Source organism: Podarcis gaigeae, assembly GCF_964106915.1.
Source record: "Podarcis gaigeae genome assembly, contig: HAP1_SCAFFOLD_186, whole genome shotgun sequence".
NCBI classification, from domain to species: domain Eukaryota; kingdom Metazoa; phylum Chordata; class Lepidosauria; order Squamata; family Lacertidae; genus Podarcis; species Podarcis gaigeae.
The window spans coordinates 9075-36677 of record NW_028153393.1 but is presented as its reverse complement, the minus strand read 5'-3'; the positions used below and the strand labels follow the sequence as shown (position 1 = coordinate 36677).

The window sequence follows — 27603 nt, the reverse complement described above, 5'->3', positions numbered from 1 at the left end:
TCAATAACATGCTCCGTGTCGTTTCTCTCCGTGTCCCACGCCTCTTTTCCAGGGAAGAAGAAGCTGAGAGGAGCGCCAAATGCTGCTTCTGAGGTGGCCAGCTTTCATGCTAAACCCTGCTCCTATGCCTCTCACTAGTAGCTTGATCTACACACATCATCTGGGGGCTTCTAGTGCTCATCTGCCTGCAGTGAAAAGCTTTGCCTGCATATTGAGCTGGTCTTAAAGGCAGAGGAGCAGCCCAGGCAAGGGTCCTCCTGACCATGGCCACGACTTCGCCCCCTCCCGGGGGTCAACTTCTTCCAAAGCTTTACATGAGTCACCTTCAGCCTTTTGGTTCCTTCTCCTTCACAGTCTCCTAACAAGGGCAAAAGGTCCCAGGTTCAGTCCTTGACATTTCCCATTGAAGAGGCCAGAGGGCAGACCTGGGAAAGGTCTCTGTCTGAGGCTCTGGAGAGCCACTGCCACTACAAAGAGGCAAGACTGGCCTAGATGGATAGACATAGCTGTCTCCAAGGTTTAAATCCCAACCAAGGGCTTCTTAGTCCAGGCTCTATCAATGGGACCTGCAGGCCAAGACATCCAGAGAGTACCAGATTGGCAAAAGCTGCATTCATTTCATATCTGACGCTCACTAGAGCTCAGCCTGTTTAATCGGCATAGAAATCCAGGGCTCATCACAGAGACATATAAAGTTCTAAGATGAAAGTGGCTCTGAATATACACATCTCAGCACAACTAGACACACTCCCGAGATTCTAGGATCCAAACACTTTTGTTTAAAGAGGAAAGCTAAGGGAGTTTAAAATTCTACCTCAACTTGAAATGGCATGCAAAATGGAGAATCCTTTGCAGTCTCACTGACATTTTCCACAAAGCCCCACTTTGTCATGGTCTGCCACTGCCACCAAATGCTCACCAGGTGAAGGCGCAACACTGAAACACATGCGCTCTCCCTCTTGAAGGATTGGCACTATACTGAAAAAAGGAGAATTTAGTGGCATGTTGAAATTCTTGACATGGAAATGCCAATGGGAAGAGATGGGGACAGCTTCACCCTTCCAAATTGCAACTCTCCAGCAGTTTCCAAATAATTTCCATTCAAATGGAGGTGATGCAGGGATTCCTGACTTGGGAGGGACCAGCCTGGGAGGCAACCTTGAGCCTGAGCACATACTGTCTTAGGACGTGGCCCCTGCTTGGGTGGCCCATGACAACTGTTTGACAGCGATGTAAAACCTCCATGTCCAGTGACCAGGGGTGTTGCTATGTAACAAAAAGAACCAGGGTGCAGGCCCCTGGGCAAATATGCTCAGATTGCATGTGGGCATATGCAAATTTAGAATTTGAATATCACAGAAGGCAATTTAATCATTGACTGCCTATTGATTTCCCAATGGATCCTGCTCCAAATCGATTGATTTTTTTTTAATAACTCTGATTCACTAGATCATTTCTAGATAAATGGATCTTAAATTAATTTATTTACCTCTGCGTTTCAGAAGCCGGGGGGAGCAGGCAAGAGAAGCAGGTAGGTGTCACTATCTTTTGCAATAGCCTGCTGACTGCTTTCATAGGACAGTTTATTCCATGTTCACAATGTTTCCCTAACTGTTAATTTCTGTGCTTTATTTGAGCTTTCACATGACATAAAAAGCCACTGCTAGAAAGGTTGTGGAATATAGTGCAATCTTAGCAAATGTGTTGTTTGCAAATGGATTTTTTCCTGGAAGCAAATAACACAGAAGCAAGCACTAAACTTATATTTCACTACGTCTTTGGAAGAGACTTTTATGTGGAATGAAAACTCAGATTATAATACAGACCTGCAAAGCCCTAAATGGCCTCAGCCTAAAGGAGTATACCTAAAGGAGTGTCTCCACCCCCATTGTTCAACCTGGGCACTGAAGTCCAGCTCCGAGGGCCTTCTGGCAGTTCCCTCATTGCGAGAAGTGAAGTTACAGGGAACCAGGCAGAGGGCATTCTTGGGAGTCATGCCTGCCCTGTGGAATGCCCTCCCACCAGATGTCAAAGAAATAAACAACTATCTGACTTTTAGAAGACATCTGAAGGCAGCCCTGTTCAGGGAAGTTTTTAATTGAATTATTGTATTTTAATATTTTGTTGGAAGCCACCCATAGTGGCTGGTAAACCCAGCCAGATGGGTGGGGTATGAAAAACAAACAAACAAACAAATAAACAGTTCAGGAAATGCCCTGAAAATGTGATAGGTGCTGTGTAAAGGCAGACCTAGACAAACATTTTGTCTGATCTGGCAAAGCATTTGCTTATGTTATTAGAACAAATGTTGAGCTATGAAGTCTCCATGTTCAGAGGCAGGTCTACCTCCAGAGACCAGATGCTGGAAATTAAGGAACTGGAGAAGACACACTGCCCGGATGGCCTGCTCAAGGGCTCCTAAGAGGCATCTCTCTGGCGCCTGTTGAGAAAAGAATACTGATTTGGCTGGGGCAGGACCTGTGGACCAACAGATCTTGTTGAACCCAAACTTCCATCTGCCCAAGCCACCAAGAGTTTGAGATTGCAGGTGTTGGGGTTCCACCAACATCTGAAGGGCCAACTCCTGGTCTAGGCTTCAAAAATACTATCCAAATTCTGCAGCCTGAAGACGTTCTGCAAGTTCTTTTAAGAACATAATAAAATATGAAGTGCCTGCTGGATCAGGCCAATGGCCCATCTAGTCCCGCATCTTGTTTTCCTGGTGGCCAACCAGATGCCTCTGGGAGACCCACAAGCAGGATACAAGCACAAGAGCAACTCTCTCCTCCTGTGGCTTCCAGCAACTGGCATTCAGAAGTACCTGCTGTCTCCAGCTGTGGAGGCAGAGCATAGCCATTGTGGCTAGTAGTCACCGATAGCCCTCTTCTCTCTAATCCTCTTTTTAAGCCATCCAAGCTGGTGGAAAAGACCCTGATGCTGGGAAAGATTGAGAGCACAAGGAGAAGGGGATGACAGAGGATGAGATGGTTGGACAGTGTTCTTGAAGCTACCAGCATGAGTTTGACCAAACTGCGGGAGGCAGTGGAAAACAGGAGGGCCTGGCGTGCTCTGGTCCAGGGGGTCATGAAGGGTCGGACACAACTAAACGACTAAACAACAACAAGCTGGGGGCGATCACTGCCTCCTGTGGGAGTGAGTTCCAGAGTTCAACTGTGCTTGTCCCCAGAGGCCCACTGGGAAGCTGCACCTCAGGGCAGCAACATTCTCTGCACTTGTGATTCCCAGGAACTGGCCTTCAGGAGCCTACCCACCATGGCTGGTAGGAGCCCCTGGTAGTCTTAACTTCCTGTTTCCAAGCATTGCCAGTGGGCTTCTGCAGGAGAAGCTCTGAATGGATCAGACTATTTGTCTATACCTCTCTGCAGCTTGTGCCACTTACTCAGCACTGCCATTCAGCCTGATCCTCTTTGCCATGATTTTAAATTTCCAGTGTTGACCTTTCGCCGCTAACCTGATGTTGGGGGGGGGGGACGGGACCTGAGGCCAATATGCCTGGAGGCAGAAGATGCTGCAGGTGGCCCACAATAGCAGGCCTGACTGGTTCAGTGCTCATGAGGGCCTGGTCTCTCGCTCCGAGTTCTTCACCTCCACCTTGCGAATTCCTTTGCTTCTTTGATTGACAACCTAGAGCCAAAGATGACAGGAGATGTGAACATCACACTGACAGAACAGATAGGCAATTATAGAGACTACGCTTCCCTGGCTGAGTTTCTGAGACCAGTACCGCTGAGCAGAAGATAATGCTGTGTGCACGCCATTCTCCGATTGGCAAGACTGTGGTGTCTTTAGGAGGTGTTGAGTTATTTGCACATAGCTGCAACCTGAGCACAGGATACAGGGCTCACAGCATGAACCCCCGAGCACAAGAAGAACCAGTCCTTGTAGGGACTGGGCCTGAGCTGGTCTCCATCCCACCAGGGCTCCTTTTGGACTTGCCCTGGTTGGCCCTCATTATGCCTCCTGTGTTCCTTACTTCCAGGCTCAAGTGCCTTCCCACATATGCCAGCAGTACATCTTTGCTGCACGTGACCCGGAAGTGTCTGCAGACAGCGCTGGCCCCCGGCCTCTTAGGTGAGATGGGCGCACAACCCTAGAGTCTGTCAAGACTGGCCCGTACGGGCAGGGGTACCTTTACCTTTACCTTTTACATCTTTGCTGCTGTCCCTCAGATACAGTATCAGTCTCTTGGAGTATCGCTTCTGGCAGAGTTGCCATACTTCAGGAATTTCCTGGAATACTGCAGTCAGCAGCCCATGTCGGCAGTGTCATTTCCCCCCTGATTTTCCATAAAAGTAGATCAAAAACAGCATTTTTGAAATTTTGCAAAAAAACAACTTTTCTGTCAGGATTTTCATTTTTTGAAATATGACAACCCCAGCTTCCAGTGTAACATCCCACTTTCTGTGGGAGCAAAGAGCCCCTCAGAATCAGGGGGCTGGTCTGAGCCAAAGAGGCAGACCACAGCAAATTAAGGAAGGAAAGCACATCACAAAAGGAAAAGGATTTGGGAGGGAGGAGGAAAAAGGAAAACCCAGTCACTCTTTCTTACTTGCAGGGTTATTGCAATTACAGATGGAATGGAAATATTTCAAGGAGAGAAGGTGTCCTGAGTCGCTGGTCTCTCAGTAGGGTGGATGGAGAGGCCCCACAATCCAGTCCCTGCGCAAGAAGAGCCTCACAAAGTTCAACAGGACTTCATCCCAGGTTGAAGGAGTGTGGAAGATTCCAGGGTATGTCCCTGGTTGCAACTCACAGCAGCCATTCACTGGGACCATCCTCCCACGTCACAGATTGCAACTCCCTGCTAGGCCAGAGGCCCAGAACCTTTGCGTTAAGGTCTACCTGGAAGAAAGGGAGGCGGGAGAGCAGAGCGCCCTGCTTCTGCCATCAGGACACTTGCCATGCCAATTTCCTCTCATTCTCCGGTAATCACTAAAATTCTTAGCTGGGTCTGAAACTTTGCACACACAGCAATTCCTGCACAACATCCAGCAATTCCTTCGCTGCAGATAAAGGTTGAAGCTATGGGGCTGGGTTTGGATTGGAGAGACAGTGCCATCTCTCAGCCTGACCTACCTCACAGGAATGTTGTGAGGACAAGATGGGGAGGAGGAGAACTGTGAATGCTGCCTTGAGCTCCTTGTAGAGAAGGGAGGAGGGGATATAAATGTAATAATAATGAAGAGAAATGGTGGCAGCAGCGGCACCGAGGGCCTGGGAGGGAGTCTGTGGCGCAGGCACAGTTTGGGCTGGGGCTTCCTCTTTGCCACTGAAGCCACACCAGCTCTTGTGGCCACGGACGTGCCTCCTTTGAAAGGCAGCTCCCGCCTTCCTTTGATCCACCGCATCTCTTCCCAGTGGCTGCTCTGTGGCAGGTGGGGGGTGCCCACCCCATCTGGCCCTCCCCTTCTGGGGTCTGCCTTCCCCTTCACCAACTTCTTCAGCTGAAATCCTGCAGGGGCGTTCAGGAGACGCAGCAGGAGGATGTCTGCTCCTCCAGCTGAGTTCCTCATCACCGGGCAGGCTGCTCTGGCAAACCCTAGCCCAGCACCCCTCCTCACCCAGGCAGACTCCAGGGACAAGTGGAGGAAAAAGATGGATTTCCTTTTGTCAGTGATAGGATTTGCCGTGGATCTGGGCAACATCTGGAGGTTCCCTTATATCTGCTACCAGAATGGAGGTGGTAAGGAGATGGGGTGTGATTTTGGGCTCTCTCCTACCCCATCCCCTTCTAAACAGTTAACTGCTTTCCACTTTAATTGTGGGAGTCTTATTAATGCCTTGCCTGGGATCCCTCATTTTCTGTTTTTAACTAGGGTTTCAATACTTGTCTTAATTTTGCAGAATCCTTCTTGATTCCCCATCATTTATTTTTTTTATCCTTTCCTGCTTGACAGCTTCTTGCAACTCCTGGCTGAATCAGAAGTTTCGGGTTTCTGAATGTGGAAGGAACCGCTCTTAAGGAGCCGGGTGCAGCATTAAAAAAACCCTCTTACAAAAAATGGGTATAAAATCTGCCCCAGGAGTTCTTTTCATTGCATAGTTTACATTGAAGTAGCCCATCTAGGATTGTGTCAGTTACATGATTCTAAGCCAACTTCCCTAATTTCAGCCACTTACCCTTTATAACTTTTTTCTTCTTTGAAAAGTGTTTCAAAAAGGTACTGTGACATTCCATGTTAATAAAACTGGTTCAGGGAAGGAGATTGATGCGTCCATGTCAAAGACCATCTCTGAGAGCCAGTGTGGTATGATAGATAGAGTGTCAGACTAGGACCTGGGAGAGACCAGGGTTCAAATCCCCACTTGGCCAAGCCGAGCTTACTTTACAGATTAAATGCAGAGAAGAAGGACCATGTATGCCACCTTGAGCTCCTTGGAAAAAGGTAAGTGACCTTCAGACATGGCATACATGGCTTTGTTTGGAACATTCAGATACACAAAGAATACACTGGTTTGGTTGACAGATAGGGATAGTTTTTGTTGAAAATGGTGTTAAAACAGAGGCACTGAAAAGCAGCCAATTTTTCTCCTTTTATTGCGAAGTCTGAGGCTTTGTCTTTTGGAGGGCTCCAAATGACAGGCTCCAAATGCTACATTCTTCCTGGCTTTGCAGCTGTTCTACAAGTCAATATAATGCAGGAGATTAGTTTGTTTGCTTTTTAAAGAAATGTGTGGTTTTAAAAAAAATTCCAAGGAGCTGTCCGTGGTATTGGGCATTCCTGGAATAACTAGCACACAAGAATGTAGAAAGCTGTGTTGGCTAATTAGAAAAATAATCCAAAATCTACACAAATGTTGTAAGATAGTGAGTAAACCTGCTCATGACTCAGCGACATTTTATGCCTAATACAAGGTATTCTCATGCTACAGATCTTGCAATAAAGAACATGCTCTCTCTCCTTATCCCTCTAATTATTAATGCCTCCTAGCATGGCTTCCATTTTTTATGCAATCAAGCTATTTAAAATACAAAAAAAAAAAAAAATGGAACTGAGTCGGGGGGAGGGAACCAACATGATCTGGTCAGCAAACCTTGGGAAGGACCAAGACTCAGTGGCAGAGCATCCACAATGCAGGCGGACAGTCCCCAGTTCAATCCCCAACAGCATCTCTAGGAAAGACTGGCAGAGACTCCCTCTCTGAAACCTTGGAGAGCCTCTGCCGGTCAATGTTGACACTACTGAGCTCGATGGATGGTGGTCTGACTCAGTATGAGGTGGTATGTTTCAAGGGCTATCACATGGAAGATGGAGGAAGCTTGTTTTCTCCAGCTTACAAGGAAGGAGATTCCAATTAAACATCAGGAACAACTTTCTGACAGTAAGAGCTGCTTGACCGTGGAACTGTCTCCCTTGGAAGGTGATGGATTCTCCTTCCTTGGAGGTTTCTAAGCAGAGTTGGATGGCCGTCTTTTAACATTTGGTTGAGTTCTCCGGGCACCTTTTAAGCCCTTTACCCTGGCAGAGATGTAGATGAGTGACACCCATCCCCACACATGCACAGCCGACTTGCCCATGACAGTCACACCTAATGGTGCTTCCTCTGGGTGCATCCATCAACTATCCCCAGTGTTGTGGGGTGTGCATTTCTCCCCAGCACAACAGGTATGTCTTTCTACACAAGCACTGGTGTACCAACAATGCAGTGAATGTTGCTCCTTAGGATTGCAGTCTCAGAGTGACCCACCCTTTATAGGGAAGAGGAGGCTTTATCACAGGGGACCCACTGCCCACCCCGGGTCTTTCATTCAGACCATGAGTTATTTATATCACTGGGAGGGGGCAAAGCATATTCATGAAACTCTCTCTCCTCTCAGCTGTCCCTCCATCCCCACTGGGCTGCAGGGATTCTTGCCTGGGGTGCTGGCTGCCTTGCACCCACTCACAACATTTTTATAATTTCACCCAGTCCACAGCTGACTTGACTGTCTCGCAGCCAAGACTTTTTTGCTTGTGGGGAGATGGAGGCCAGGTCTTTCCTGGTGGCCCTGGATCCAGCAGCACAGGAGGAAAAACCTGTTAAGGCCCTGCCCTGCCCAGACCCCCTCAAACAGTCTGAATGTGCAGGCAGGATAATGGAGGCCTTTCTGTTCTCTTCTCACAGGAGCTTTTCTCATCCCGTACATCTTGATGGCCATTTTCGGAGGAGTGCCTCTCTTTTACATGGAGCTGGCTCTCGGACAATTTCATCGGGTAGGAGCTATACCCATTTGGAAACACATCTGCCCCATCTTTAAAGGTAAAAACCAGCCAAACAAGCAAGGATGAAAATTATAAGATTCTATGAGCTATGTGCTTGCTTTTTTTCTCCTCCCTCCCTTCCCTCTTTCATTGTGTGCCGTGTCTTTTAGATTGTAATGATGAGGGTAATACTGTCACCCTTATTTACTACTAATGTTTTTGGAAGCTGCCCTGGGAGCCTTTTTGGCTAAAGAGTGGGGTAAAAAATGCTTTAAGTTTTAAAATTAAAATCTATGTCTCAAGAAAGGAGCCATCTGTCTCCTCAACTCACCCAATGTTTATGTCTCTAGACTTAGGACATCTTAAAAGAATCTAGCTTTCAATATTCAGAGGCTACTTTTACTCAAAACAGTAAAAAGGTTAATTTCTTTAAAAAAAAAAAAAGATGTTAAGCTTTAAATGCTTCCCTAGAATGTTGGGCCCAACCTGCAGGAGGCACGAGAAAAGAAATTTCCATTTGAGTGATCATTAGGAATGAGATTGAAAATAAATCAGCCATTATCATGTCTCCTTGCAGCTGTTCACACTTGGAATAGTGTGTTCAGTTCTGATTCCACTGCAGAATAAGATATTGTTGAGCTGGAAAAGGGTAACCAAAATGATCAGTGGGTTGGAGCAACTTACCTAAAAGGGACACGACAAAAGTATGTGGAATGATGCATATCCTGGAAAGAACAGAGCAAAAGGTTTTCCTTCCTCTCTCATGGCACTAGAAGTTTCAGACATCAATTGAAGCTGAATGTTGGAAGATTCAGGACAGACAAAAGAAAGCTCTTCTTTGGACAGCACATAGTTAAACTATGGAACTCACTGCAACAGGAGGCAGTGATGTCCACCAGCTTGAATTGCTTTCAAAGAGAAGGAGGGGGCTATGTATGGCTGCTAGCCAGGATGGCTCTGTTCTGGTTCCACTGTTGGAGGGCAGTAAGTGCTTTGGGATAGCAGTTGCTGGAAACTGCAGGAGGAGAGGGAGCTCTTGACCTTCGGTCCCAGAGGAAAGTGGTTAGCCACTCATCTTAGTCATAATAAATAACAAGATGAAAGATGAAAAAATCTGTTTTAATCATTCCAGTGGCACCTTAAAGATAATCTACGGTAAATATAAACTTTCAAGGTATGTGCTTTCACGTGTAATACACTAATCTTAGATTCACATCACACCCAATCCCCATGGGGGGGTGGATGGTGTGGGATTCAAGTCATTCAAGTTTTTTATACCCTGTCCAGCTTCCAACACATATAAAATCATAATAAAATATCAAAGGATTAAAACCTCTTGATACAGGGCTGCCTTCAGATGTCTTCTAAAAGTTCTATAGCTATTTATCTCCTTAACATCTGATGGGCATCACCACCAGAAGACCCTTGGAGCTGGACCTCAGTGTCCAAGCTGAATGACAATGTCATTTAGGACTTTAAAGCACCAACATTGTCATAGTAGAGCTCAGTGGAGGGAAAAACCAGCCAACCAGCCATATCTCAGGGGAGTACTTGCCTGGAGGCAGAGTCCATATGCAAGCTTCAGTTCAGTCCTAAGGTCAGGAATATCTCAGTTTACATAGTCAAACAATCCGGGGGTCAAGAAAGTCGAGGGTCCAAGGTCTTGAGAAGCAAGAAGCAGCAAGATATGGCCAGGAAGACAAATGTTGTTTCCAGCAAATGACTGAGACTAGAAACCATGCTTAAGAAAGCTGGAGCGAGCTAGTTCTCGTCAGGAGCAAGAGGGATGATCAGCAGCAGGTGGAATCACTTTGCCTTCTGCTCCTTTAGGCTGCTACTCAGCAGGTGAAGCCGACTGGCCCATGACACACATTTTGAATTGTACCTGGAAATGTACTGGGAGCCAGTGAAGATCTTTTAGGACCAGTGTTTTATGGTCTCGGCTGCCGCTCCCAGTCACCAGTCTAGCTGCCACATTCTGCATTAGTTGCAGTTTCCGGGTCACCTTCAAAGGTAGCCCCACGTAGAGCGCATTGCAGTAGTCCAAGCAGGAGATAATCAGAGCATGTACCACTCTGGCAAGACAGTCTGCGGGCAGGTAGGGTCTCATCTTGAATACCAGATGGAGCTGGTAGACAGCTGCCCTGGACACAGAATTGACTTGCGCCTCCATAGACAGCTGTGAGTCCAGAATGACCCCCAGGCTGCACACTTGGTCCTTCAGGGGCACAGTTACCCCGTTCAGAACCAGGGAGTCCCCCCAATCACTGCCCTCCAAGGTGCTGTTTTGCTCTCCACGCAGGTATCGGTTTTGCCATCTGCATCATTGGCCTGTATGTCTCATTCTACTACAACACCATCATTGCCTGGGCCCTGTATTACTTCTATTCATCATTCACCCACACCTTGCCCTGGACCAGCTGTGACAACCCCTGGAATACGCCCAACTGCACCAGCTATTTTGGGAAGAGCAACGTCACCTGGACCAACCACTCCAAGTCACCAGCTGAGGAGTTTTACGTGTAAGTTTGTGTCATCTCCTGCATTTATGTGGTTTTGTCAACATTTGCAAATTCTGTCTGAACCCTCTCCCTCCCTCACTTCCTATCTCTCATTCACTATTTTTCCTGCTTTTATTAAATGTTATTTTGTCTTTTCAGTGGTTAGAAATGTTGCAAAGGTACAATAATAGTAGCACGCTTCTCTTGTTTCCTCTCCATGACCCTTCAAAATATCCTCTGCAGGGCTATCAAAGGCACCGTAGGCACAGTAGCCTGTCCTCTCTTGCATCTCTCAAGCTTGTGGCCTTGCAGGTATCAATGGACCACAGTTCCTATCATCCCTGACCATGTTAGACTGGCGCAAGGGACTGATGGGAGCTGGAATCCAACAACATAGAACCATAGCATTGTCGAGGCAAAGAGGACCCTAAGGGTCATCTGTTCCAACGCCCTGCAGTGCAAGAATCAGAGTTACATGGAACCCACTGGGTGGAAGGCCACCGGAGGGGAGAGGACTCTTGGGCTCAGGTCCTGCTTGTCCGTCTCCCTTGAAGGCATCTGACTGGCCACCCTGAGAACAGGATGCTGGGCTAGGTGGGCCATTGGCCTGATCCAGCAGGCTCTTCTGATGCTCTTAAGATCTGGAGGGCCACCCACCAGGGTTCCCAGTTCCTCCTTCAGAGCCTCTGCAACCATCTTTGCTCTGAGCTAAGTCCCATTGGCTTCAGTGGCGCTTACGATTGCACCCTTGACCATTGTGTGTACAAGGAGAGCCTGCTCTGGTGACAAGTGAGGCGCTCAGGGCGATGGCACTCTGATGTTTCCACTTGTTTCTCTCTTTCTGCCTGCCTCAGGAGGAAGGTTCTGGAGCTCCAGAACTCGCAGGGCCTGTCCAATGTGGGAGGCATCCGTTGGCAGCTGCTCCTCTGCCTCTTCCTCATCTTCACTATTGTCTACTTCAGCCTTTGGAAAGGGGTAAAGACCTCTGGGAAGGTAACAGATGCTTTGACTCCCTTCTGTCCAGGCTCCTGGAGGTGGGCAGATCAAGGAGGGGAAAATGTCTCAGCTATACATTCTGCACTGGCCTCTGAAGGGACATTGTCCTACCTGCAATTAGCACCCCCCCATGGCAGCAAATATTTGACCCCCCCAGCTGACCTGCACCACTTCTGATGTGTTTCTCCAATCCCCTGTGGCTGACAACAGTGGTGGGAGAGGTGAGGATTAGAGAGGGGCAATGTGCCAAGTGGGTACAGGAGCAGCTAGCAGCAAGGCCTTCACGGTGCTCACGGTGCCAAGACCTCACCACCAGCTGAGATTTAGGAGGTAGTGCAAAGCTTTCCTCCTTTTCTACCCCAACCATCAAGCTTTTGAATCAATTTTGCTTTGTTCTCTGGCTAGTTTCCTTTCTTGTTTTATGAGGAACTGTTTTGCTTTAAAAATTTTATAATAATCTGATTTATAATAATCTTTTGTTTTATTTTTAATGATTTGCTCACTGCTCCAATGATAGTTACATGGGGCATGCAAAGAGAGGAGATTGGCTGTTAAGCTTCTTCATTTTCATTTTGAAAGCAAACAAATAGCTTCCTAGCCCTTAAGTTTGAAACATTTACAATAACCCCCGATGAAAGAGTCCAGAGCCCAAAGGAGAAGGAGCTGAGCAGGATCCCCAGAGAAGAGGGAGGGAGGCACTCAGGGCGCCCTGCCTGGCTCCTGGATTGGCAGGAGGGATCCAAATAAATGGTGCAAAACAAGCCAATTGGAATAATTTGACCAATTACAGCATTCAGTTGTGCTTGATCCAGGATGCCAAAAACCCCTTTTCAAAATAAAAACAATAGTTGCAATGATGATTATGATGATAAACATCCTACTGGGGAGATATGTAGGAATTACTCCAAGGGAGAGCTATGGTAATTTGACCACTCTGATGGATTGGCCATAAACCACAAGTGAGGGGGAGGGAGCAGGAGATTCACTTAGAAAATCTGGGAACTTGACGTTTTGGGGAAACAAGGAAGGGATGCACAGCCCACCCAGGAGGGGAAGTGGATGGGGAGCTGTTGATCACCATGGCCCTGCCCACTGCAGCCCCTTTGCTGCCTTCCAGGTGGTCTGGGTGACAGCCACCCTGCCCTACGCTGTCTTGCTCATCCTGCTGATTCGTGGAGCGACTCTGCCAGGAGCCTGGAGAGGGATCGTCTTCTACCTGCGACCCAACTGGGAGAAGCTCACCAGCACAGCCGTAAGCCAGCATGATGGCTGCCTCATAAGGCCATGATACAAATTGATGGTGCAGCCACATTTGGAATACTGTGTCCAATTCTGGTCACCTCACCTCCAAAGGGATGTTGTAGAGCTAGAAAAGGTTCAGAAAAGGGCAACTGACAGAGGTTTATAAAATTAGGCAAAACATGGAGAAAAAGTTTTCTCCCAATCTCAGAGCACTAGAACCAGGGTCCTCCAATGAAGCTGAATGCTGGAAGATTGGGGAGAGATAAAAGGCAAAGGATGGCACTGTGGTCTAAACCACTGAGCCTAGGGCTTGCTGATTGGAAGGTCAGTTGTTTGAATCCCCATGACAATGGGGTGAGCTCCTGTTGCTCGGTCCCTGCTCCTGCCAACCTAGCAGTTTGAAAGCACTTCAAAGTGCAAGTAGATAAATAGGTACCACTCTGGCAGGAAGGTAAACAGCATTTCTGTGCGCTGCTCTGGTTCGCCAGAAGCGGCTTAGTCATGCAGGCCACACGACGTGGAAAAACTGTCTTTGGATAAACGTCGGCTTCCTCGGCCAGTAAAGCAAGATGAGCGCTGCAACCCCAGAGTCATTCATGACTGGACTTTACTACCTTTTTTTACTTCATGTAGTGCAGAGTTAAGCTATGGAACTCCCTGCCACAGAAGACCATGATGGCTACCAACCTGCTTGACTTAAAAGAGGATTAGACAAATTCATGGAGGAGGAGAGGGCTATTGATGGCTACTAGCCAGAATGACTGTGCTCTGTCCTCATGGTTTGTGGCAGCAATGCTTCTGAATCCCAGTTGCTAGAAGCCACAGGAGGGGAGAAGGCTCTTGTGCTCAGGTCCCACTTGCTGGTTTCCCACAGGCACTTGAGAACTGGATGCTTGACTAGATGCGCCCCTTTGCGCCTGATCCAGACGGCTCTTCTTATGGTCTTATGCTTCTTGCACAGCTGCACAACATAGTGAAGGCTGCCACTTTTGCTCGCTGGCTGGGCTCCTATGCCTTGACCAGATGTGCGTCAGGTCGGCCATCAGCAAGAAGCAGCAAAGTGACTTCGTATGCAGAGGTGGCCCACCTGATGCAGTGCTGAAGCTCCTTGGGGTCTTAAGGCAGCTTTCCAAGATGTGTTCCTCCCACCCCAGAACAAGCACCAGGAAAACGGCATAGAGGTTTCTCTCAGCCTGTTCTAGGCATGACTGGGCCTGAGCCCTTTCCTTTAAATAACCAGAAGCAGGTTGCAAATGAGCTACTATGGCAATCCCAAGGGGCACCTTGCACTGCCAGGCCAGCTGCCCTGCCCGAGCCTGTGAGCAAGCTGGCTGCTGGCGTCCCATCTGCCATTTCAAAGCCAGCCTTAAGTATTCTATACTGATATGAGAGCATTGCATAACGCAGTGTTATGCTAATGATTACCAGAATGTGACAACACCAAGGCTGGTCCCTTTCCCAGGTTGCATCTGATGCTCTAGCAGCACACCTACCCAAGTGGGCAGAGACACTCCCACCCCATGGAGCAACAGGGAGGAGAGGCTTGCAGTGGACAGAATCAGGGGAGAGGTTGGGGGAGCACAGTGGCAGGCTCTCTTTAAAGCCTAGCTGTGGGGTTCCTGACCATCCCTCCACCTGCCTTTGCACTCCAGAGAAGATCAGAGGATGGATTGTCAGGAGGGAGAGTATTAGGTTGATGATTGTTTCAGAAAGCAATAATCAAAAGCAGCCCTTGGAAATGTAAATCACTAATTGAATCACTCATCTCATTTGCATCTGCTGGGGATTTAGTTGGCCAGCTTCCCTCTCACTGTCTTTGCAAAGCAGGACTGACAATACACTTCCTGCCTGTAATTACCACTGAGTTGCCCTGGCGAATTTTGATTAAAGCTAATCAGGTGGAGAGGAGAAAAAGCAAAGGAATCAGAACCAAGAAGTGGTGCTGCCTTTATAGTCTCTCCCCCCCCCCCCGCCTTTATAGTCACACACATTCCCCTTGTGGGAATCCAGGTGGGCATGGGGGGTTGGCCCCTACAGACAGGTGGGCCAAGACTTCCGTTCTCCTGCTCTGAGGAACTAATAAGGACCAGGATCTGTCCAAAGACTCCCCCAGCCCAACAATCTGTTTGCCAAACGCTTCACCTGTGGTCACTGCCACCATCACCACCTGCCAGCCATGAGGGCAACCACCCAGGGGCACTGCAGGGAGCAAGAAGGGAGGGTGAGCCTCAAGCCCTTTCCTAGGTGCCCCCAAGTGCTTCTAGCTGGGTAATAAATGATAGGGGGAACTGAAGACAGAGGTGATCTTGGCTTCTGGGCACAATATTAATTTCAGGAAAGAAGGAAAGGCCCAACAATTTCACCTAGTGGTGTGTCAGGAGTAATGAATGGGGATAATTGAAGAGATATTGAATTGATCTGGAGCAAGATCTGTTGGGAAGGTAACTGAGGGCAAATTAATTGGAAAGGAAATTATTTGCGGGGGAACTTGAGGTGGGGCACACATTCATTGAAGGACTTATTTGGGGTGATTTGGAGTGGGAGATGAGTTGGCTTCCTTTCTGTGACATTGAAGTCCAAACATACATCTCCACATATAAAATTGCATTTGCAGATTTGTCTCTATGGCCCCACATACCGTCTTTTCAGTCCCTCACCATGTATCCTGGCAACAGCTCTTCCCAAACATTAGACAGCTTGACTACACCCACAACTGGAGTCTTTGCTCCTTCCTGAGGAGCAACATGGTGTGACCCAACTGAACAACAGGATGACTTCCTGTGGTGGAGGGGATGATTCTGGAGGTTTAGCCTCTGTCTGGGTTCTATTTTGTTCCTCTGAGCCAGAGGCCTGTTGTATTTGGGTCTGTGCAGGTTTGGGTCGATGCTGCCGCCCAGATCTTCTTCTCCCTGGGGCCAGGATTTGGCGTCCTCCTCGCTCTGTCCAGTTACAATCCATTCCACAACAATTGCTACCGGTAAGGGCCTGAGGCCAAATCCAAATTCTCCCTTTGCCCCCTCCCCCCATGCCTCCACTGCAGATGAGTGAGACAGGGCTAACAACCTTCTGTCTGCAGCACCATGATTTGAATGGCTTTCCCTGCACCATGTCCTTGAGTGAGGACTGGCCAAGCTTGGCTGACGCCTTGCTGGTGTGCCAGTAAGCTTTGCTCAACTCCCAGGGAACTGCCATTCCTCCTGTGGGAAGGAGTGAGTATGCCTTTGGTAACCCTACAGTCTTCCCTCATTTCAAGGCTTAATGTGGGCTGACCATATAGACTTGGTTTTTGTTTGGTGGAACAGGTCACAGGGTTGGCCTCTCCAGAAGGCCTTGTGCGCATGCAGACATTGCTCTCCTTTGATGGTGCATGCTGGTGCTACCACTGGTGCACTGCAGCATTTATTTGAGCTTGCAGGGAGGATGCCATCCCCAGGCAGAGCAGCGAGCAGAGAGGGTAAGTGCGGGAGGCCCTACCAGGATGGCTACCCTGAGGAGAGGAGAGGCACATCATCACATTGTCATGGTAGAATTAAGATTCAGCTGCCAGCCCAGTGGGCTTCTGGAGGTTGGGATGGGGAGGAAATCCTCTTGTCTTTTTGCTGCAGGGAGCAAAATGTCTTCCGCTAGCCCTGAGTTGATGCTGTAGAACCAGGTTGTTGCTGCATCCTCTCAATGACAGTCAAGGTCACCTTGTTGTGAGGCCTGTGGCCTGTCCAGAGACTAATTTATTTTGCCTTCCAGGGATGCCATCATCACCAGCGTGGTCAACTGCCTCACCAGCTTCCTGTCAGGATTCGTCATTTTCACCGTCTTGGGATACATGGCAGAAATGAGGGATGTGGAAGTCGAGGATGTGGCAAGAGACAAAGGTTTGTGTTCTGCGTGTCATGTGCGTCAAAACTGCAGTGCTAAAAATTCTTCCACGTGGTGCATCTGATTGTGGCCTCATGCTCCACACTCCATAACACAGAATCCTAGCATTGTAGAGTTGGAAGGGACCCCCAAGGGTCCAATCACCTGCAATGCAGGAATCACAGCTGAAGAATCCCTAACGGGTGGCCCTCCAACCTCTGCTTCAAAACCCCCAAGGAAGGAGAGTCTGCCATAGAGTTCACCCAGTCCTTAAACTCCCTCCGTTAGTCTGTGACACCTGAGATGTGGACAACCCTCCATACCCTGCTTGGTGCTTGTGTCCCTGCCACATCCAGTTAGAGGAGGTTTCTGCCCATGCGATGTTGAACACAAGGGCAAGCTGTGGCCATGCAGGCGTAGAGAGTACACTTGATTGACACACTCTTTGAATGTGGCATTTTGGCCTTTACAAAGCTCAGGGGTTCCAGTTAGTGAAACCCTGAGAGAACATCTTCATGTATATTTAGGCAAGAGTCCCCAAGATGTTTAAAATGCTGTGAGTTGCTCTTAGGCTTATAATCCAAAATCTGCAGACCCACAAGAGAGGAATAATAATAATAATAATAATAATAATAATAATAATAATAATAATAATAATAATTTTTTATTTATGCCCCGCCCATCTGGCTAAGTTTCCCCAGCCACTCTGGGCGGCTCCCAATCGAGTGTTAAAAACATACAGACATTCCTTCAGATGTCTTCTAAATGTCAGGTAGTTGTCAGTTGACATCTGATGGGAGGGCGTTCCACAGGGCAGGCGCCACTACCAAGAAGGCCCTCCGTCTGGTTCCCTGTAACTTTGCTTCTCGCAATGAGGGAACCATCAGAAGGCCCTCGGAGCTGGACCTCAGTGTCCGGGCAGAACGATGGGGGTGGAGATGCTCCTTCAGGTATACTGGGCCGAGGCTGTTTAGGGCTTTAAAGGTCAACACCACCACTTTCAATTGTGCTCGGAAACGTACCGGGAGCCAATGCAGTGTTATGTGGTCCCGGCGGCCGCTCCCAGTCACCAGTCTAGCTGCCACATTCTGGATTAATTGCAGTTTCCGGGTCACCTTCAAAGGTAGCCCCACGTAGAGCGCATTGCAGTAGTCCAAGCGGGAGCTAATCAGAGCATGCACCACTCTGGCCAGACAGTCTGCAGGCAGGTAGGGTCTCATCCTGCGTACCAGATGGAGCTGGTAAACAGCTGCCCTGGATACAGATTTGACCTGTGCCTCCATGGACAGCTGTGAGTCCAAAATGACTCCGAGGCTGCACACCTGGTCCTTCAGGGGCACAGTTACTCCATTCAGGACCCGGGAGCCCCCCACCCCACCCACCTGCCACATCCCCCCAAAACAGTACTTCACTCTTGTCAGGATTCAACCTCCATCTGTTAGCCGCCAGCCATCCTCCAATCATTGCAGCAGTCCCATCCCTTCCATTTGACCTTGGCCTTTGGAAATGCTTGGCCATTCATGGTATGCTAGGAAGCTGCCTTATTCTGAGCCTGGCTATTGGTCCATCTGGCTCAGTACTGCCTACACTGACTGCCAGCAATGGCTCTCTGAGGTTTCAGACATGAGTCTCTCCCAGCCCCACCTGGTGATGCTGCAAGGATGGAACCTGGGACAGGTGCTCTCCCCACAGAGCCACAGCTCTTTGGCATATTCTCTTCTTTAGGACCCAGCCTCCTCTTCATCACTTACCCTGAAGCCATCGCCAACATGGTCGGCTCCACTTTCTTCGCCATAATCTTCTTCCTCATGATGATAACACTGGGACTGGACAGCACGGTAGGGAGAACTATGCCTTATACCCCGAATCATGCATTGCTAGATTTTAAAAGGCTCAGGGCATAGCTCTCCACAAACCTGGGCAAACTTTGCTTGTGCTAACATAGATGCAGGGTGAGGCAGGGAAACTGCTATGGAAATGTACCCCCCCCCCCAGACATATAACTGGAGCAGGGGATCCAGGGCCCTGGGGCTCAGGCCCCCTAAGCCACCCCTAACAGTGACCCTGCTTTGTGGTCAGGCAATAGGGAAGATTACGGGATTCTTTTCACCATGTTTTTAGTTTGATTTCACCCGCAAGAGGACACTCCTCCAATGTAGCACATCATTCCTTTTTTATTTGTTTCTTTGGAAAAAAAAGGCTACTGCGAATTGAAATATTTCCAAATTCTGAAAGTGTGCACCTTCCAAATTCTGAAAGTGTGCACCTGGCTGGATCAGGCCAAAGGGGCTCCTCTAGTCCAGCATCCTGTCCACACTTCCAGGCCCTCTGGCTTGGCCCCAGGACTGTGGGTCCCCAAGCATGGGCACACGTGTGTCTGATGCCACACGCACAAGTCAGTGGGTGTGCTGACATTGCACGCACATGCTGATGTACCTGCTGACATTGGGCACACATGCCCCTGGTGCAAAATTTGTGGGTGCCTTCATGGGGAATGTTGTGGGGGCTGGAGTACCCAGGGCCCAGGCAGCCGGCACCGATGCACCTTTCCACTTAACCTGCGCTTCTGAGTGCTTTGCCCCCTGCCCTGCTCCTTTCCCAGGGAAAACCTTAGCTCTAAATCAGAGCAAACATCAACCCAAATCCGACGGAGTGCCAAAGAGTGGTTTTCCTCAGGGAAAAGCAGTGGACAAGAACAAATGAGGATACGCTGCAGTGGCCCCCAGATGCCCCCAAGGGAAGCCCTCCAAGCAGTATTTCAACACAGGAGCAACACTCTCTGCTCCTGTGGCTTCCAGCAACTGGCATTCAGAAGCATTGCTGCACCACCATAATGCCATGTGGAAGAATTATCCCATATTTTGACTGAGCCTTCCACATAACTCTCTCTGTCTCTGTCTCTGTCTCTGTCTCTGTCTGTCTCTGTCTCTGTCTCTGTCTGTCTCTGTCTCTGTCTCTGTCTCTGTCACACACACACACACACACACACACACACACACACACACACACACACTGTCCTCTTGCTGACTCAGGCTGACAACTCTTTTGGGGGGTGTATTTGCAGTTTGGGGGCCTGGAGGCTATGATCACAGCAATAATGGACGAGTACCCCCACCTCCTGGCCAAGCAACGGGAGCTGTTTGTCCTGGGGCTCATCACAACCTGCTTCCTGGGCTCTGTAGCCACTCTGACCAGTGTGAGTTGCCAAAAAGTGGAGCCATATGCGGGAGGGTGGGAGGGGGCTTGGTTGTCTTTTGCTTGTTGACAGCCTTCAGACTTAGAATAACAGAATCCTAGAACAGTAGAGTCGGAAGGGATCCCAAGGGTCATCTTGTCCAACAGCCTGCAACAAGTGGACTTTTCGGGATCCACTTCATTTTCTGCTAGAATCTTGAGGGAGGTGCAAAATATAGCTGTCTAGAATCAAAATGTTGAGAAAAGGGGCAGAGCCTGTTGCCCCCAAGGGCATCAGCTGGGAAAGTTTTCGTATACAAGGACAAATCTACATCAGAGCCCCAACAAACTGGCCAACAGAGCTCAGTAAAGACCTGATCAAAGGGATCTTGTTAATACCCTGGTTTACAAGTGTGGAGACACAAGACTGAGAGAGAAGCAAGTAACAGAAGAATAGCCAGGACAAAGAGTTGTGGTTTGGGGGTTTTTCACCAGCATTTTTAATAGAATCATAGATGCAGGAGGCCAACTTGTCCACCCCCGGATCAGTACAGGACCTTGGACTACTTCATCTGTGAATGAAGCCCATTCAGACTTGGCTTAAATATCTCCAGAAGGGGGTGCCTGCTGTCCTCTGAGGCAGAGTGCCAAGCCACCCTTCCCATTTCGACATCTCTCCTCATGTTTAGCCAGAAACTGCTTCCCAGCCATTTCCCCCCCATTGGTGGGACTGGCACATAAAGGACATAAGAAGAGCTTGCTGGATCAGGCCCAAAGGGACCCATCTAGTCCAGCATCCTGTGCTCGCAGTGGCCAACTAGATGGGAAGCCAGTAAGCAGGACCTGTGCCCAAGAGCCTTCTCCCTTCCTGCGCTTTCCAACAACTGGTATTGAGAAGCCTTGCTGCCTGTGATTGTGAAGTCATGACTAGCCCTCTCCTCCTCTATGGATTTGTCTAATTGCCTTTTAAGGCCATCCAGGTTGATGGCCAACTCTGCCTCCTTTGAGAGTGGGTTCCATGAATCTTCCAACATCCAGCTTTGAGGGTTACGAGAGAGGGAGAAAAACTTCTCTCTCCACTTTTCTCTCCATGCCATGCATAATTTAATCAGCTTCTGTCATGTCTCCACTTACTCACCTTTTATCTAAAACCAAAAAGCCTTTCCTGATAGGAAATAGCCACTCCATCCCAGTGATCATTTTGCTTGCCCTTTCCTGAACAAACCTGCCCTTACTTCTGTGTGATGGTCCTTTCCATTTTTTGAAGACGGCTATCATGTCTCCTCTTCTTCTTCTCTTTCCCCAGCAAAACATACTCAACTCTTTCAACTGTTCCCACAGCCATTGTTAAACCACTGGCATGGTTTAACATATGGCTGGCATAGTTACAGGTAGGTAGCTGTGTTGGTCTGCCATAGTCGAAACAAAATAAAAAAATTCCTTCCAGTAGCACCTTAGAGACCAGCTATGGCTGGCATGTTAAACCACTCATAGTAGCAATAATGGTAACATGACCAAGATCTCAACAGAGAAGCATTGGCCATATCTGTCACCCCAGCTGAAAAGCTACTAAGCTTGGATCTTCCCATTTTAGGGCGGGTCATACATCGTGAAACTCTTGGAAGAGTTTGGTGCCGGCTGCTCCATCTTAGCAGTTGTGTTCCTGGAGTCCATTGCAGTCTCCTGGTTTTACGGTAAGGAAAGAAACACCATGTCCCAGTTACTAGGTTTACTATGAGCCCCGGAGAGATTCTCAGCCTTCCCTGCCTTCTGAAACAGCCCCCTGTACATGCTATAGCCTAGAAGTCGGGGGGAGGGATTGTGTCCAGTGGGTTTCCATAGGGAAAGGACACTTCAGAAGGCCTTGCTTCCAACAGCCATTGCACCACAGCTGCTCTTATCCTTATGTGCCAAATGTTCCTGTGCCATTCATCCATTGTTGTGGGGGCTGTGGGGAGTTTTTTTTTAATTAGACTATTTATTTTAATATATTTATATGCCACTTGTCATGCAAGCATCTCCAGGCAATGTACAACAGCAAAACAAAATATGATATGAAATGTTACAATGCAAATACAATATGCAATACAATTATAATCCAAATGAATTAGTAGTTTAAACAAAGTCAAACTCATAAGAATTGACATCAGGAAAGATCAAAGTGAATACAAAGGTCTTGAGCCTGCAGCAACACTGTGACATAAATGGCACTTCTGCACCTGCTGAGAGGGATCACACACTTACTGTGGCTGAAATTTTTGTGGTGCAGATCCCACAACTGCCACAGCCGCATGAACAGGAGCTCCACCCTCCTTGGCCCCCTTCTTTTCTTTCCAGGGATCCAGCAGTTTTGCAATGACGTGAAGGCAATGCTGGGGTTTGCTCCAGGAATCTATTGGCAGGTTTGCTGGGCTGCTGTCAGTCCAGCCTTTCTAGCAGTAAGTACTAATCTTCATCATCCTCATTCACCCCCAATGTCCAGCTCAGGAAAAGAGACACTTCCCTGCTTCCATGTGCTTGAGACCACAGAGGAGGCAGAAGGGAAAGAGAGGCCAAGCTAATAAGGGATGGATGTGGTTGTTGCAGCATATAGAGCCCACCGTTCCTCTAAGTGGCTCCAGGTGGCTTACATAGTTCTCCTCCTCTACACCTGATCCTCAGAACAACCCTGTGAGATTGGGCTGCAATACTGCTACTGGCCCAAGGTCACCCAGTGATCTGGTCTCCCAGATTCTAGTCCAACACTCTAACCACTACACCTGCTGGCTCTCAAAATGCTGGCCACTGGGGAATTGAGATGAGGCTGAGGGGCTTTCTCGGGCCCCTTCCCTTGAGAGCAAGGGTTGCCACTTAGTGCAAGCATGTATGCTTTGCTGGCAAAAGGTTCTCAGTTCCATCCTGGGCATCTCCAGTTAAAAACATCTCTGGTCAGTGACCAAAGAACATGGCATGCCAGAGATGGAGGAGGAGGAGGCGTTGATTGGGAAGACATCTTCTTCTGCTCCAGGACCATCCAGGCAGGGGCTTTCCTTGTCTCCTCAGACTCAGAGGAAAAGCTCTCTCCTCTGGTCCAGCAGGTCTGCACCCGTCAGCCTCCAGAAGGCCCCTGTGTGCTGCTGTGACCCCTTTCTCCTTGGGGGAGCTCCAGATTGGGCCACCTGCTCCAGGGATTTGTCTGTGGTCCTGAAGAGACTGGCCTTCCTGCTGTGAATCAGCACAGCCTTCTTTGGCTTGGCCCCCCCAGATGTGATTCTCCAGCCCTCTCAGCCAAGGCAATTGCTTCAATCCCCCCTCCCCATGGACAGGGCAAACAGGGGGTTGAACTAGATGACCCTTGGGGGTCTTCAGTTCTATAATTCTCAGTAGCAAGTTACATGGAAGCCCTTTCTTTGCCTGAGACTGGAGATCTGATACCACTTAGTGTAGAACAGCCTCTGCCAACCTAGCACCCTGCAGATGTTTTGGACTATGGCTCCCAGCGTGATATGGCTGTCCCAGACATCTGGAAGCTGAGTTTGAGGTGGGTGGTGGGGCAAAATGCTTGCCTTCCATCTTGCACAGATGCATGTGTGCAGGCATGTACTGCGTATGTGCGCTTGTGTGTACACAGCAACCTCATTTCCGGTACCTGTCACTCAATGGCTGCCCCTGGCAGTGTTGTGTGAGGAGACAAGGTGGGGCTGGAACCCACTGCCCTCCTGCCTGCCCTTGCTGCTCTGCCAGCTGATCTCCAAGCTGCTTCTCCCACCTGGGAAGCACCCAGCTGGCTGGAGCACGTGGCACTCCTTGCCTGTGCCAATCAGGGCACACAGGTTCCCTTGCCCCAGTTGCTGGTCACACACACTAAGCCACTGGTGATGGGTGTCCCAGCTAGCTCAGGGCAGGGCTCTCCATGCTGGTTCTTGGCACCCAGACTTTGCCCGTCTCCTCTTGTCAGTTCATCATTGCCAGCTCCCTCCTGGACCAGCCTCCCCTCACTCTCTTCGACTACCAGTACCCAGACTGGAGCATCTTGGTGGGTTACCTCATCGGAGCCTCATCCTTCATTTGCATCCCAGTCTACATGGTCTACAAGCTGGTCTGGACCCCAGGATCTCTTAAGCAGGTCAGGGAGCTAGAATCCTCTCTACTCTGTGGTTGTGTGGATGCCTGTGTCTGGGCGGGGGTTCAAGAAAGGGGGTTTCCCTCAGCAGTGGTGGAATTCTAGGTCTTCTCAGGGGCACTAAGGCTGCCATTCTGAGCTTACCTGACTCCATGGAACCTGTGAACCTGCTGTGCAACTCAGGGAGTCTGACGGCGAAGAGGCTAAGCTATGAACCAGTCACGCGCATTGTTGGGAACCACTCCCCCCAAAATATACTTTTTCTTAGTGTTTCTTTGTGAGTAATATATTCAAAGGAAATTGAACTGGGGGGTGATGACCTCATGATGTATATACAGTGTTTGCTTGTGATGGTACTCAGCGATAGAAGAGCTTCTTATGGCCTGCTGGATGAGAGAGGCAGTGAGCTTCACGGCTGAGGGGGAGGATTCGAACCCTGGTCTCTCCCAGGTCCTAGCCCAGCACTCTAACCACTACAGCGCCACTGGCATCAGCTCCCCCTCTTTCCTTTGCAAGATATATTCCCCAGGCTGCTGTAACTGGGACCCATGTTTTGTACGTTAACCTGTTTTTTATTTTACGCATTGTTTTTATGGCAAATTGCTTAGACAAGTAAGTTTAAAGTGGTAAAAGAACTATATAAAACAAAGATGGAATGGGAAATGTCTGTAATCAAGTAAAATCCATCACTTGAGTGGTGTTTTCCAGGCTTGTCCCTCTCACTGTCTGTCTCTCTGCCTTGGTCATCCAGCGCCTGGCAGTCTGCCTTCGGCCGGAGAAGAGAGCTCAAGAGCAGCCCATGGAGCCTGGGCTCACGCCACCAGCCCCCTAATCCACGGCACGGACAGCCCCCTGAAGGGGGAGGCCAGCAGGACAGAGGGGACCAACTCCAGAGCAACCGGGAGCCCCAAGCTGCCCTTGGCTGCTCAGGCAGCTGCACCACTTGCTTCACCTCCCCAGGAGAGCGAGACGCCCCCTGCTCGCCCAGCACCAGCTGTAGGGGCACCAAAGTGCATTTCCATCAACACTGGACAACTCCCAAGTCACACCTTTCTTGCTCCTCCTCTCCACTCCTCTATCTGCTGTATTCATACCATTATAGAGTTGGAAGGCGCCCCAAGGGTCCAACCCCCTGCGGTGCAGGAATCACAGCTAGTGAATCAATTTCCACTTAAAAACCTCTGGCGAAGGAGAGTCCACCTCCTTCGAGGGAGTCCGCTCCACTGTTGAACAGCTGCTACTGGCAATAAGTTATTCCTGATGTTTAGCTGGGATCTCTTGTCTTGCAATTTGAATGCATTGGTTTGAATGCTGCCCTCTGGAGCAGGAAAAACAAGCTTCCTCCCTTGAGGCACTGTATCTTTTGCTCTATAAGACTCACTTTTTCCCTCCTAAAAAGTAAGGGGAAATGTGTGTGCATCTTATGGAGCGAATGCAGGCTGTGCAGCTATCCCAGAAGCCAGAACAGCAAGAGGGATTGCTGCTTTCACTGCACAGCGATCCCTCTTGCTGTTCTGGCTTCTGAGATTCACAATATTTTTTTTCTTGTTTTCCTCCTCCAAAAAGTAGGTGCGTCTTGTGGTCTGGTGCATCTTATAGAGCGAAAAATACAGTATTTGAAGGTGGCTGTCCTCTCAGCTCTCCACCTTTTCTTCTCCAGGCTAAACATATCCAGCTCCTTCAACCATTCCTCATATGTCTTGGTTCCCAGGGTCTTTACCATTTTGGATGCCCTGCTTTTCCCACACTTACGGTAATTGTTCCAGGTCTGTCTGGCCAGGCGATGTGGCTAGAAGAGTTTAAGAGAAGCTGCCAAGAGAGATTTTGGAAGTGTGCCTGTCTGCAACCAGCATAGTTCCCCCTGCAATCCTTTTCATAGAAGAAGGCAAAGAGGAGGAGGAGGGGAAAGTCACCCTGAAGGGGGCTCTTCCTCTTCCACAGGATGTCAAAGCCCTCAGCACAGCCCTGCAGTGCAGCTCTCTCTGCCCATGTGTGGCTCAAATACCTGCCTAGCTGCTGATCCATATAGTTCAGCATCTTGTTCCCATGGAGACCAACCAGACACCCCCATGGGAAGCCCCTGAGCACCATGTGAATGCAACACCAGCCACTCTCCCCACTGGTGCAGTAAAGGGTGGGCATTGAGTACAATAGGCTCGCCCTTCGGGGAAAGAGGGGCTCTACCCTACCATCTCCCCTCTGTCTGCCCCACCGGTCTGTCTCTCCACTTACAACCAGTTCAGGTGGGAGGGAGCACACCTCCATAGAACCAGGAGGAGGGGGACAAATGCAGGGTGAGCTGGCTCTGGCGCCACCAACTGGTGGGCTCCCTGCCCAATGAGTAACCATTGGTGGGAGAGGAGACAGACACTGTGTGTGTGTGTGTGTGTGTGTGTGTGTGTGTGAGAGAGAGAGAGAGAGAGAGAGAGAGATAATGTTAGGTATTAGACAAGACTTGCTTTTAGTCTGTAATCAGGCAGATTGGGACAGGGGCAGGGAGAGGCAGCGAGAACTAATCTGCACAAAACGTACTGAGTCCAGAAACTCCAGTTGGTACCCTGACATCCTGTGAAGAGGAAGCGCTAACTGCAAGTTTGTTTTCTGTCCTCTGAAATTTGTCTTGAATTTATATGGAAATTAGCATATGCAAGTTTGTGTCATTGGCCTGTGAGAAGAGTCTTGTCAATACCTGCCCATGGTACAAAGAGAAAAGCTACCTGTTCAGTTTGGCTAATGGGAGTTGCTGTCGCTCTACAGTTGCAGCCCTCAACACCTTTCATCTTCACAACATCTTCCTTCACAACATCTTCACAAAGCTTGGCTAGGCTGTCTTACCCGGAGGGCAGTGCCGGATTTATGTATAAGCTAAACAAACTTTGGCTTAGGGCCCCACTCTCTTGGGGGGCCCAAAAAAATGTAAAGGAGAAAACAACTGGATGTACATTTTCAAAATATAAGATAAAAAACAAATAAAATAAAACTTACATACAACAACAGTGTTTGTGTTGTGTAGGCTCCTATGACGTAAGTAATGGGCCCTGCCTGCTATATATAGGGCCCCATTTCCTACAGTAGCTTAGGGCCTCATCAAACCTAAATCCAGCCCTGCTGGAGGGCCACATTTGTCCTTGGCTAACCCTCTGGGGGGGGCACGGGTGGCGCTGTGGGTTAAACCACAGAGCCTAGGACTTGCTGATCAGAAGGTCGGCGGTTTGAATCCCCGCGACGGGGTGAGCTCCCGTTGTTCGGTCCCTGCTCCTGCCAACCTCGCAGTTCGAAAGCACGTCAAAGTGCAAGTAGATAAATAGGTACCTCTCCAGCGGGAAGGTAAACGGCGTTTCCGTGCACTGCTCTGGTTCACCAGAAGCGGCTTAGTCATGCTGGCCACATGACCCAGAAGCTCTACGCCGGCTCCCTCGGCCAATAAAGCGAGATGAGCGCCGCAACCCCAGAGTCGGTCACGACTGGACCTAATGGTCAGGGGTCCCTTTACCTTTACCTTAACCCTCTGGGGGCCACACTCCAGCAGTGG

General features: G+C 49.1%; 1 protein-coding gene across 1 annotated transcript; it reads left to right on the top strand.

The window, feature by feature from the left end:
• Window positions 1-5505: 5505 nt before the first annotated feature.
• Window positions 5506-24903, top strand: LOC310837157 (sodium-dependent serotonin transporter-like; the record flags this gene model as incomplete). Its single annotated transcript, XM_083757303.1, has 13 exons — window positions 5506-5719; window positions 8131-8262; window positions 10507-10726; window positions 11560-11698; window positions 12819-12953; window positions 15817-15920; window positions 16685-16812; window positions 18521-18633; window positions 19860-19991; window positions 21564-21663; window positions 22307-22407; window positions 23907-24074; window positions 24823-24903. The coding sequence occupies 13 exons, from the start codon at window positions 5506-5508 to the stop codon at window positions 24901-24903; spliced, it is 1767 nt and encodes a 588-aa protein (XP_083613429.1).
• Window positions 24904-27603: the final 2700 nt, after the last annotated feature.